Source organism: Monopterus albus, unplaced genomic scaffold (assembly GCF_001952655.1).
Source record: "Monopterus albus unplaced genomic scaffold, M_albus_1.0 scaffold66.1, whole genome shotgun sequence".
Lineage (NCBI taxonomy): Eukaryota > Metazoa > Chordata > Actinopteri > Synbranchiformes > Synbranchidae > Monopterus > Monopterus albus.
This window is the reverse complement of record NW_018127946.1, coordinates 1,458,699-1,472,357: the sequence shown is the minus strand read 5'-3', so window position 1 is coordinate 1,472,357 and position 13,659 is coordinate 1,458,699. Positions and strand designations below refer to the sequence as shown.

At 39.3% G+C, this 13,659-nt stretch overlaps 1 protein-coding gene across 1 annotated transcript in view; it reads left to right on the top strand.

The window, feature by feature from the left end:
• Positions 1-13,659, top strand: part of cdh24b (cadherin 24, type 2b) — a 145,598-nt gene that overhangs the window by 79,305 nt on the left and 52,634 nt on the right. Inside the window, exons 4-5 of the mRNA XM_020604523.1 lie at positions 2,667-2,786; positions 5,901-6,068. Of these exons, the coding sequence (XP_020460179.1) occupies positions 2,667-2,786; positions 5,901-6,068 (288 nt within the window). The remainder of the gene's footprint in view (positions 1-2,666; positions 2,787-5,900; positions 6,069-13,659) is intronic.

The following is a 13,659-nucleotide window of genomic DNA, read 5'->3' as shown; positions in this document are numbered from 1 at the left end:
TGGTGTGTAACTAAAAACATTCTCACGACCTCTAGTAACATGTCGTGACTTAAACATAAGAACATATTATGGCTAAGGCTACAGTTATACTCATCATAATAATATTAAACACCCTGTCTGCTGACAGTCATCAACTCTTCTCTCTAGTTATCCTTGACCAGATGTACCCTGTAGAAACTCATAAGCATGACTAAGCATTTAACAGTCTAACTAGACATCCTATCTCCACTAAACATTTCTAATACATAAAGTATCTATCCAATATCTATCTGATTAAAAATACCTAACAGCTGTTTAGGAGTCTGATGGCAGAGGGAAAGAAGGAGTTTTTCAGTCTAGAGGTCCTGCATTTCACACTTCTGAACCTCCGGCCTGAGGGTAGGGATGTGAACAGACTGTGCTGGGGGTGGGATCTTTGAGGATGGAGGCAGCCTTCCTATGCACCCTGCGGTGGTAAATGCTCAGCAGAGAGGGCAGTGGAGTCCTGATGATCTTCTCCTCAGTCTTTACCACTCTCTGCAGGCTCTTGCGGTTCATAGCAGTAGTGCTGCCATACCAGACAGTGATGTAGCTGGTCAGGATGCTCTCAATAATGAAGCTGTAGAAGTTTCACAAGATCCTAGGTGACATGCCAAACCTCCTCAGCTTCCTCAGGAAGCCCACCGTTGGGCCTTCTTGACCAGCTGTGTGGTGTTAAGTGTCCAAGTGAGGTCCTCACTGATGTGGACGCCCAGGTATTTGAAGGGAGAACATCCAAACTCTACAAAGAAAGGCCCGGGCTGGGATTTGAACCCAGAACCTTCTTGCTGTGAGGTGACTGTGCTAACCACTCTTAAAGGGTAAGGCTCGTCATTTTCTATATTAATAGTATTCACAGTATTCCCTATACAGAGACTAAAACCAACAGTGTTGCCTCTACTCATATTTAATGTTTGTCATTTTGTCAGTCTTACATTATTTTATTTGTCTGTGCTGTAGACTGCTGTTGTTGTTCAAAAAGGGTTAAAAACAAACCACTGCTCATTGTTAATCATTAGCAATCCCCAGACCTGTGTGAAGAGCTAGTGGACTGTAAACAAAGCAGAGAGCTTGCACATCTGGCGCATGTGCAGTTGACTCTGTCTTGTGCTAGCTTCAGGGAATTATGGCTTCTCTGAGACTTTGGGGCAACTTAGTCAAGTCTGGGGTTTCATAATGAATGTCACCCAGTGAAGGGGTGGTTTTCCCTGATGTGCTTTTAATTGTTTTTGAACACCAACAGAGATCTATTGCACAAACAAACTCAACAGAACTGTCAGCTTACTGACATTATCTGTGAGTAGAGGCAGTTCATTGTGGGGTTTCTGTGTGGAGACTGCTGAAAATACTATCATATAAAAAATGATCACCCTTATCCTTTAATTGTCACTCAGGTCTTATAAGTAAAATTTGTTGTTCCACAAAATGCATGTGAAATATCAAGTATTTGATCTATAAAAATTACAGCTGTGACCGATTTAGTAATATATATTCAGTTTTTTTATATTGATACATCAGTGTTTAAGCAGACCTGTACTGGTTGTGGTGTAGTAAGTTTTAGTTACTTTATATACAACTGGTTGATTTAGTTTAGTGCTTCCCAAACTAGGGGTTAGACCGGTGCCAGAGGGTCAGATAAATGTGGGGGCAGTGAGATGATTAATGGGGTAGGAAAAAAACATGGTGAGGGGTAAAGCTACAAACCCAAGGTAAAAAAAAACACACACACACACACACACACACACACACACACACACACACACACACACACACACCGACTCAATTTCAAACTCTCTGTGGTGCAGTCTTTGCAGACTTTACATCTGCCATCTGTCAATAACCCATCTGACTCTTAACAACTTGTAATGGATGAGCAACCAGATCATCCCTTGCCCCCCTTTATACTTTCCTTACACACATTTCCACATGACCAGACTTACACACACTCCACCTTTGATCAGAAATAAAGTACCAGCTGCTCCCACAAATCCCCTTCTTCCTCTTATCTTGTCTAGTTTGAATAAAAAGTGTGCCTCGTCCTTACGTATAAACACAGTCAAATGCACTATATATGAAATGTGTTTACTGTATTTCATAGATTTGCATTTTTTTTCTAATGATTAAAAAATTTCCTGCAAAAAACGACACTACATGAGCTGTAGAAAGAACGTTTTAGGGAGTGGGAGGACCGTTGAAAAGACAGACGGTCCAAATGAGACAGGGAGCAAAAAGGAATTGAGGACGGAAATGAGGAGAAATGAAGTGGGACAGAGAGAATCAAGGTAGGGGGAAGAGGAAGGTGAGCAGCAGAATAGAGGAGGGGTGTGCGGGGATGGCAAATAAAGTGTTTGTTACAGTGCAGCTGGGAAAAGATTGAAAAAGAAGAAGTGGGATAGCAGAGGTGGAAGGTGTTTTCATATCACGCTTTTTATGCTCTTAAGGTTCTGCAGTATTCTGCCCACTTAGCTCCAGCTCTGCCTTTTTTTTGACTCTGTACTTTTCCTTTTTGCTTCTTTTTGATTATATCCTTCCCTTTCTTACCCCCTTTCTCCCATTTCTCCTTCTTATTTCTTTCCATACTTTTTTTTTTCATTCTTTTCTTTATTTTCCTCTTCTCCTCCCTCTTTCCTTGGCTGTCGTCCCTGCAGGCACGTCTATAATCCAGGTGACAGCCACAGATGCTGATGACCCGACTTACGGGAACAGCGCCAAGCTAGTGTACACACTAGTGCAGGGCCAACAGTATTTCTCTGTTGATCCGCAGACAGGTGAGTGTGTTTATACTACTGTGTGTGTGTGTGTGTTTGGTGTATGTGCTCCCACCACAATCCACATGGGTGGAGGAATGTAAAAGATGTGCAGATGTTGGAAGGCAAACATACAGACACTGCAGAAAAGCAAATGAGCTCAAGGTGTTGAACAGCAAACGTGAACACACACATACAGTAGTGTGTGTGTGGGTGTGTGAACAGATGCATCCAAAGAGACACACACATGTACAGGTGTATATGAGTGTACAAAGAGGTGGAGTTAAATATCCAACAAAGTGTGGAGTTGCATTCACTAACTGAGAAATATTTCTCACTTTGTTACACACACAAACTTTCTTCCTGTGTGTATCTCTTGTTTTCTTGTCACACTTAGTCATCCATCTTTCTCACTTCCCTTTTTCCTCTTGCGATCCCTCAAACACCCTTAAACACTAACACCCGCGCACACTCCCTTGGGCGTACACACACATACACTCCCCCTCTTCCAGTGTTCCCCCGTTCACCCCAGTATGAGTTGGCAAACATGTATTCATGCTGCCAGGCTCGGTGTGCTCTGAACAACACGCAGCAGCAGCAGCCTCATGTTTTTATTTCTGGATGAAGCAAAGACAAAAAGATGTGCATTCAAAGAGATGTCAGCTAAGGTTTGTGAACTGTTACACAGGACAGATCACAAAGGGCTCAAAGGACCTGTCTGTTGCATGTGTTCTCAGTATGCCTCTGTGTCACACATGTAACTCAAGGGTGCAAAGTTTTTTGTTGAGTGGAGGGTGAAGCTGAAAGGCACTTTATATATGTTTTTATTATGATTACTTTTTTCGCATTGCAGCTTGGAGGAAAATTGTAGCTCAGTTGAGTCAGAAATGGAGTTCTAACTGTCTGATGCTTCTGATTGACAGTGCACTTAGAAACACTTTAGCTTTGTTGGTGAAGTTTTTGGTTTTTTCATTTATTTTTGCATGTGGGACTGTTTTGCTCATTGAAAGTCACTGTTTAGTATTTGATTACTCTGACATGTGAGGACAACTGCAACAAGTGGTGCTTTTTGAAATGCTAATCGGGGAGTATAAGACTAATTACACCCAGTGTGGCTGTGACACGGCTCTAGTAGAAAAGCTTATGTATTCTGAAGGTGCCCGTGCTCTTCTTCCCGCTTCTCTCCACTTTGTATGGAGCTTGTTCACTAGAGGCCTAATTCAGAATGTGCACGAGCCCATTCACTCACATATTCAGTTTGCTTATTTATGAATTCTGCTCAGAAACCTAAACACATGCCTGCTTGTTAACATACAAAACAGTCCAGCATTGTATGTGATTCACCTTGAGCTGCCAAGTCATCCAGGTCAGTGTTCTGGCTGATGGTGGGCGAGAGCAGGCGGCACTTGATATGCAAGATCCAATCATATGTAGCAAAATGAGGTCGTTTTCACAGAGAAGTGATCGATGTTGAATGTGTGTAAGCGATGCTGTTAAAGAGTGAGAGATACAGAACGAGATTTTACGCTCCGTCAGCATGTCTGGCTGTCAGCGTGCGGTGATTTATCATTTCCATATGAGCTTCTTCACATATCTGTGTTTCTGTACGTGTGGGTCAGTGTATGTGAGGTTCTGTGCGCCGTTAACGGGACATTAAGTTATACATTTTCACTGTCAAATTGAAAGTGAATGTCTCCGAAAAGCTGTCATACTGTCCTGCTGTCAGCCTGAGGACAGTGCTGTTTGGCATTGACCATTTGATTTGACTTCAAAAACCAAAGAGATCTAAGAAACATTTGATCAATCAGTTAGAGTGAAAACATTTTAATTACTAAAACTGAAGCGGCTGTATGGAGTTTTCCCACAACAGCAGCTCAGTGACTTTTTACCTGTGATAATGATCAAGCAGCTGCTGACAACACTGACAGGTTTATAGTACAGTTTACAGCTTCATTGGATAAATTAAGTAAATAGCTAAAAATACAGTCCTGTTATTACCGTAAAGATGAGTTCAGTGCCTAATAGGAGCTGGCACCACATTCTAATGAGACATACTTCATAAAGGGATGTAACTAATTTCTCAGGCTGATAGACTGATATTGTAATTATAATGTACTGGCTAATTTGCATTTTTACATACACACAATGTAAACATTATGATCTCTTGATTTGTTTTTTGAGCTATGTATTGGATGGAACAGAGTAAAAATCACTGTCAGGTTGTTAAATTACTGTATGGAATGAAGAAACTGATTTACCATTATATTGCTATCGCAAATAAGCTATTAGCAAGAACAGCTTTTGGGTTGTCAGACTGTGAAATATATCTTATCTTACTATGTCTTTGTAGCTGTGTAACTGCAGTCTTGATGAAGTCTTTAATAAAGGGTCATGACTCGACTCAGTTCAAAATGGGCAGTCAGATGTACAGTTACAAATGTTAAGTAGTCATTAATAAAAGGTCACAGAGTCTATTAAGGTCATAAGTCCACCACTTCATAGAGGAGATCTATAAAATCTATTGGAAAATGGAAAGCTGCATCTGACTTAGATAGATAAAAAGGTTATTTTGTAACCCACCATGAGGTTTACGGGTAATACATGTTAGTAAATCATTAGTAAAGGCTTTTTACATTACAATAATTCAACAAGTCCGCAATTATAAAAGGCGATGATAAATGGGCTGCATTGCATTGTTGATGAGTTATTGTAAAGCGAGACAGAGCAAGGTATGCAGGACCAAAAATAACTATTACAAATGGTACTGATAAACAAAACATTAACACATGACTTGTTAGTTATTAATAAGGCAACTTAATATAAAGAATTGTTTTTTTTAGAAAGAGGTACCTATAGATGTCTGAAGATCTGCTGCCATGTTGTTAAAAACGTGAACGGCGCTGGATGCAAGGCTAGTGTTCTGTGGGCTTTTATTCCAAAACAGAGACACACAGGAAGTGTAGTTTGGAACCACTGAGTCATATATACTGATCAAAATGCTTTTTAGTTCCATATGCAGTAGATATATTATGGTGATTTGCTGCAATTTTTCCACAGTAAGAAACTTGTTTTCCCTGCTTTAGCTGCTTCATGGCCACCCTGGCACTGCTCTTTGTTTGCTTGTGTGTTCTCCAGGTATTCTGCGTACAGCTGTACCTGACATGGACAGGGAGACCCAGGACCAGTACCTGGTGGTGCTTCAGGCCAAGGACATGGGGGGCCACCTGGGTGGATTATCAGGGACCACCACCGTCACTGTCAGGCTCACTGACGTCAATGACAACCCCCCACGCTTCACCCAGAGTGAGTTATCCATCAGAGAATTAATGACTCTCAGGAGCAAACAGGCACCACAACATGACAGAAGAAAACTACTGTACTGTATGGTGGACACACGGCACTTTCTGTATGCACACATACAGTATGTGTAGGCATTACTCATGCTATCTCCCACTGCAAGCCATCCACATGCATACATACACCCATCATGCAGATTGGTGGGGCCTCACCTCATTACAGCAAGGCAATATCAAGTCAGCTGTCAGTCACTATAAAGTAACGGACATTTTACAAAAGTTTAATTACCTTGTTGTTGCTTATATTAACTTTCCGGTGCTCTTTATATGGTGAACACTAGGCTACATAACAGCATAAGTTCAGTGTTTGTTTTGCAACAGAAGGCAGGAGTGTTCTCAGAGTCCTTTGACCTGCAGGTCCTGACAGGATTTTCACAGCAGCAGTCAGGCAAAGGAGACTCCTGCAGGGCTGCAAAGGGCCTCATCAAATATTCAGTCACAGATTTCACTCACATGCACAATACTACAGTATTTCCAATTGCAGCTGTACATTGAGATCACTGGCAATGGACAAGCTCCTCTATTTAGGTCAACATAATTGGTTGCATAAATTACTGCTAATAGTAATTTCACTGTTTGTGATTCTGAAGTTATTTTAGATTCATTTTATTTTAGAATGGATAGACGGAAACGCTCTATGTCCTGTTTGGCTGTGTGATTTATATTGTTAATAAATTAAATTAGGCCTTACTCCTGTGGCCTAGTCTACTGCTGCATTAGTACAAACATAATTTAGACCAAATTAGTCATTTACATAATGGCTGCTGGTCACTGTGAAGGTTATGGAATCAAGCTGGATTATTAGACATTATTGTCCTAGTTGGACATTATACTGTAAATCATTTTTTAGTCATCCAGGAGGAAGTTAGTGTGCTGGTTAGCGAACTCCCTGTGCAGCACTGCTCTGGACCGTCTGTGTTTGTTCGGTTCTTGGCCAGCATACCATGATGTGTGAGGCCTATTTTAATCCATTCCTTCTTTGTTATGCTCCCAGAATGGTGGGTGTGTCCTTTATTGTGGTCAGAAGGGCAAGAAAGTTGGGCCTCTGCAACTGATCAAGGGAACCAAGTGGCCTTGGTGGCCAGCGTTCATGTTGTCCTTTATTTAATGTCATCCTTTCTGCCATTTCTCATTTCAGCAAGCTTGGTTTCTCCCAAGATAATTACTGACCCTCTTAAAATTAGAATGAAGAGAGTTGAGGTTGGGATATATAGGCTGCTACAGCAATTTGGAAAATGACACTTTATTTGGATTTTTTTTATGATCATTTATAGATTTTAACTACTACTAAAATCGAATTAACAAAAATATATTGCTTCTTTCAGGAAAATTCATAATTACTTTAAGGGTTGAACGCTGAATTGTGTTTTTGCTGGACACCAGTTTGGTTGCAATAAAAATGATTCTTCTATAAATGAAATTCAAGACAACATAATTTCTAAATAAGATGCATCTGTGTCAGCATACTCACAAATTAATTGGTATGGACAAAAAGACAATTTTAGTGCAGTATATTTGTATTGCTTGATTATATTCAAATATAATTATGAAATTTGTCAGTGGTGTTTTATTTACTGATAACAGCTACATAGTATTTGGCCAGTGATGTTGTTAATGATAAACAGCTAGTTTGGACAATATGTACATTATTTTATGACAAAGTAAAACATAAACTGACCCAAGTCAATCCCAGCTATGTGATACCTAATAACCAATGATTCTGAATGATACTGAATGATATCTCTTGCGCTTTAGCCACTTAAGCTAATGTCAGTGTTAGCTTCACAGACTGACGGAACAGACTGCTTCATATCCCTGAATACTGGTGGTCCAGATTCAGACATTTGAAGTTGGTCAGTTGAAAATAAACATACAGTATTAGCTGGTCTAAAGTTTAACATGAGTTTTTCTCAGGTTTGCCTGCCTGTCTGTCAGTCATTTACACGAAATAGCTACCAAGCTAGCGTTTAGCTACTTGTCCGAAACTGTGATCGCTTAGAGCAGAAGTTTGACACTGTGGATCCCTTTAATTGTCACCATTAAAGTTAGCAGTTCCTGATTGCACTGTACCCCCAGATTTACAGACCAGTATTACATGATAACTTTGATACTAAAGAAAATTTTGAAAATATGTTTCTCTGACGGTGTTTTTTTTTTTCATTATAATTTCTGAGTGGATTTATTGAAGAGACAAATGATATTCTCTGAAACTGTAAGTCACATCTAATCTAAAAAATATGCATCATGTATGTTTGTTCAGATTTGATGGTCTGATGAAATTATACAATATTGCAGCAGGTTTTTTTTTATACAATTCACCAGTAGTATCCCCAGCAAATATTTGTCCCTCTTCCTCCATTCAAGTTGTGTTTATATCTGATGTTCCCTGAAATCAACACAGCTACTCCTCTGTTATGTTATGATTTATTAGATGATGAGAATATTTATCTAAACCCTTTTCTCTTAAATGTGTTACTGTATGTACCATTTCTGTGAAGAGAGTTGCTTGTTTGACGGTAATGTCAAGTTTTTCTCTGTGGGGTTTAAATAGAATTGTGTTTGTCTTAGCAGGACTGAGGGTTCCATTCAAATTTACTGTAGGGTGATTATTTTTGCTACATTTTAATCATATGAAAAGACATTTTGTCTTGCAGTTTTTGCTGTAATATATTCTCAGTGTCATGCAAAACACAGTGAAGATCTTCTGTCATTTCTATACAGAACAGTGTTTTTGAACCACAGGTCATAAGAACTAGAACTATCATAACAGTGACTTCAAACATTAGGGAATCTATTATTCCGCTTGAAGGTGGATATAGAGCAATTGCTCTCCAAAAGATGAACCATTATGGGGCTTTCCCTAATTTCTCAGGGGCTTATTTGACCATTTTTCTTCTGTGTTCATATTTTTTTCATTTCACTTTAAGAATAAATTAATAGCCTTGTACCATCTTTGTACAGACTTATGTCTTTCCTCTGTCAGGTATTTCACTTATTGACCTGCTTGGTTGCTGTTCCTTCACCTCAGTGCTGTGTTTCTCTCCTGAATTCCTGTAGCTTCTCTATAGTGTGCACCGGGATCTAGTTTCCTTCATCTCTTCTCAGTATGTATTGCCATGGAAATACTTTTCTTAGGTTTTTCTTCATGTTCATAGCTGACAGATCTTTTGGGATTTTCATGTTGATCCCATGCTCCCTCATTGCATTTGCCACCTCCTGAGTGTTTTTTTTTAGGCCCAGGTTCCCATGTTCCAGTGGATACGGATTCTTGTGAGGGGAGTTTGAAGGCAGATTCTTTTTAATTTAAGTACTTTCTTGATCCCCATGTAAACTTGACAGTTCTGCCTCACCTCATTTGCAGAATCATGGTCAAAGAAGATCTGTTTGTCACTAACATATATCCTTTTTCTCCTGGTATTCTGTAACACTATGTCTTTGATCTCAAACTACAGAAAGTTCACAATGATGGATCTTGGTGGAGAGTTCGGTTCAGGCTTTGATATCATGGCTCAATGGCTCTTTGAATCTGTAGATGCACTCTGTCAGGTTCAGGTATGGCTGGTTCTTTGTTTAGTAAGTTATTAACAAACTCAATCATCAAACTGCCCTCAGTGTTCCCTGGTATATCATAGATCTTTACATTATTTATTAGCTCGATCCTTCAGGTCTGTTAGTTTTTCTTGCAGCTCGTTGAGCTGTCTTAGAAGAAGAAGGATAGCATTTTTAGTCATTGTGCCACCAGCTTTGAGTTCTGATATACTTGTGTATATACTTTTAAAAGCAACTGGAGCAGAACTCTTGACTTTGCCAACATTCTCTTCTGCAGCTACACCACAACTCAGTAACTAACCTTTAGTTAATTTTAGAACACCAGCCAGTCCACATGTCTTTCACCTCTCCTACTGGCCTCATCTTTCTCCCTATCTCTGCCTGGTGAAGAGCAGCAAAATCTCAAAAACTAAACTATTGATGTCCTGGGTTGGGAGGTTTGCTGGTCGAGCTGAACCCCCATCAAAGCTAGTCTTTTGGACCGGCTTGTATTAAAGACTGGAGGGCATCTTGGAGAAAAACTGAACTCATTCTCATCTGTCTGGAAGCCTCATGTTGCCAGCGGCTGCTCTAAAACAGCACAGTCTACCACCCATCCTAGCTGTTGTCTCCATGGATCCTGCAAAGACTCCCTGCATGTGTGTGCTTTATTGATTGTACTGACGTTAGCCTACACTTGTGAGTTTTTGTGTATATGTGTGTGTCAATAGCCCTACTATGCCACGTTTGCTTGTGTATGTTTGTGTGTATCCTGATCCTCTGCTTACTTCCTTTTCTGCTTTGCTTCATGTGCACATGCTGTCTTGTGCTTGCACAAACACCATCAAAGCCAGGAACCCTGCCACTCTACTCAATTACACACCCAGGCTTCTAAAAAGACACCCTCAAATCCAGTCCCCCTGTTTACCAAGGTCAACACTACATATTCCTTGTGGCATTCACCAGAGGGAGATGATAGAGCAAATGGACAAGGTATCAGCTGTACATTATAGCCTTACCAAGAAGGAAAAATGGGCCCTGATCTGAAGGCTTGTCTTTTCTTCCTATCCAAAGCACAATTCCAAGAGCTAAGTGGGTTTTCAGTGTGTGCGGTTTTGAATGCTGTTAGGTTTTGTCATGCTGTCAGGGGATTTCATATGCCCGGAGGAAGCAGTAGAACAGAGTGAAAGTAGGCTAGCATGCAGATTGTAGTTGCTTTTTGGTTAAGTGATGAGTGGAAAATGTGGGATATTTTCAGATGCCTCATTGGCAAACATAACACTCTAACCACACTTTCCTTTGGGTCTCATTATCAAATGGCATACACCATAATCCAAATGCATTTGGACAGCAACATGTTTTTTGATGTCGTAGCTCTGCATTCCTTGGTGCAAAAAACGCTTTAATTTTATTTTCATCCATATCAAATGAACTTTTTAAAAGTAGCAGCACTGTTTGAATATTTTAATGTGACAAACATTTAGACACAGTTGACAAAGTAATCATTTTTAGTGAATATAATTCAAAGATGATTTGAAGTCTTTATCCCAGAAATATCGCTGGACTCTTGTTTTTTTTTTTTTTTTTTCTCAGATTAATACTCACTGGACTTCATATTTCTCAGTGAGGCTGCTTCTCATGAGAACATGTCAGATTATGAGCAGATGAAATGTTTTCAGCTGCTACACTACAAAATGTAGTTAACAGGGCAAACATACTGTATGTACTAACTGTGCTAAAGGGGAATCTTATTTCACATCAACTTCTTGCCTGATTAAGCTCTTAATTATTGTAGTGCAGAGTGGAATACATGGTTGGTTAGTTGTGTGAGAGTAAACAACAGTTTTGAGTATCAAATCACATTGCTTCCTGTTACAAAGCCTCTGGATAGGCACAGTAGATAACTTTCTACTCCTCCGGTATAATCCATGGGGAAATTAAGATGATGGTACTTCCACAGCATTATATAGTTTAGTGGTGAGGCCACAGTGCTGATGTTGAGCTGATCTGAAAATTAACGTATCCATGTAGTCATTTATTCAGACTTGTTTTTCCATGTTTACTGTAGCTGAATAATTTGCGGCTGTGTGTGAATCCTCTCCGGGTAAATAGAAATAGAGCTCAGAGTGTACCTAAAAATAAGGTGACTGCTTAATTTAAAACAAATTAACAACTCTTTTTATTCTCACCACTCTTTTCAGGTGGATAACTTTTCTGGAATACTAAGGTGCTCCGTGAATACATAATTAATAATGAAACATTATTCACCTGATGAAATACAGATGTCTTATTTACAAGTTGCAAATCTTTTATTATGGGATTTTTCACTGTGCCACACATTTCTTCCAGGAAATATCATATCAACAAAAACAGCACACACGTTATCCCCCTTTATCCAGTACTTTCTTTTTTCCTCATTTTCTTGTTTTCCTCTGCTCTTTCCCACAGAACCAACATTTAATACAAATATTGCCTTTTAGTTTCAGCAATTTCTACACCCACACCTGAGGAAATGATATATACAAGACAGAATAAACAAACAAAAAAGAAAATAGCTACCTTTCACATCTAAAAGCATGAAGATAAACATGACCCAGTTCTGGTTGTAAGAGATGATTCCCAATATTGCGATATATTAAAAAACAATGTAGCATATAATGAGCACAACAGCCAGTGTTATTGTAGTTCAATGTGTACTCTTCCAGTTTAGGATAATCAGTTGATTTGCCTATAATCTAGACACACTCATGAACTGTACATACCAGTAACTGATTTTTTATTTTACTTGCATGCCTGTGTGGGATTACAAGACTACAAAATTTAAAATGGACACCATCAGTTCCATAATATGAACTTAGAAGTTCAAAACAAATATGCACAGAATAGCAGTAGTTTTCCTGATAAAGGGCTTATTCGTTTTACATCTTCCACACTAAAAAAATACACACATAATTGAAACATACATAATTAACAGAACAATTCCAGCTCAATATCCATTTTTCTATTTTCTTTTTTGCTTCTTCTTCTTGAGAACTTGTCATGTCTGTTTATAGTCATGCACAAGAGTCCATTCTTAATCTTGGAAAAAGTAGCTACTTTGCTTATATTTTAACATATCAATTTTCATGACAAAATGAGGAGGACCATGTGATATTGATATGTTTGTTTTCCTCATTGATCCACCTGCTATTGATCCTATACCATAAAATATGCATTTTATGGACAAACAGACCTATATTTAGACCAATAAATAGATAAATTCCTTAAAACATGAGCAGTTCTGTGAACACACCACCATCCAAATATTTCACTTTATGAACAAGAAGATCTTGGCTTTAATCTAAACCCTCTAAATTAAAAACTTTTAGAGATAATTCATGACCACATTCTTCTGTCTAAAAGATGTGAAACTAAAATGTCACTCTTCACATGCTTCTTCTTGGAGAAATGTCAGCATCTGATGCTTGATCTAGTTCAGTCCCAGAGATCTGTGCACCAACTGTACCTGGAGCACAAATGAATCTGAAGGCTGTCAAAGGGGCAAAATATTAATTCACTGCTTTGTGCCATTTTGAGAGGCACTTTGTTGTGCTCACCCTGAAGCTGCTGTGCATCTAGAAACTCATAGCTTGTGCTCCTAAAAACCTGTGGTTCTTCTGCCCTGCCTGAAAGAGCTATTTGAATAGCTCCAACTCTGCTCAGTGACAAGCCTGCAGATGGAGACGCAGGTGCCACTTCCCATTTTTAGGTGGTTCAACCTCAGCTTGCCAATGTTGTTACATAAAAACGCTGAGGGAGCTATCACTCTCCCAGCAGTTTGATGGATGGAAAGATAGATGGCCTGACAGATGACTACATAGGTAGCGTCAATAAGATCAGTGTCATTTTGTATGCCAGGGAGATGAGACAGAGAGAGTGCACGGATAGAGAGAGCAGCTCAGAGAAGGCTTCATCATAAATATTACTAATTCATTTCCCTGGAGAGCGAGGCTGTAACAGAGAAACTGAAT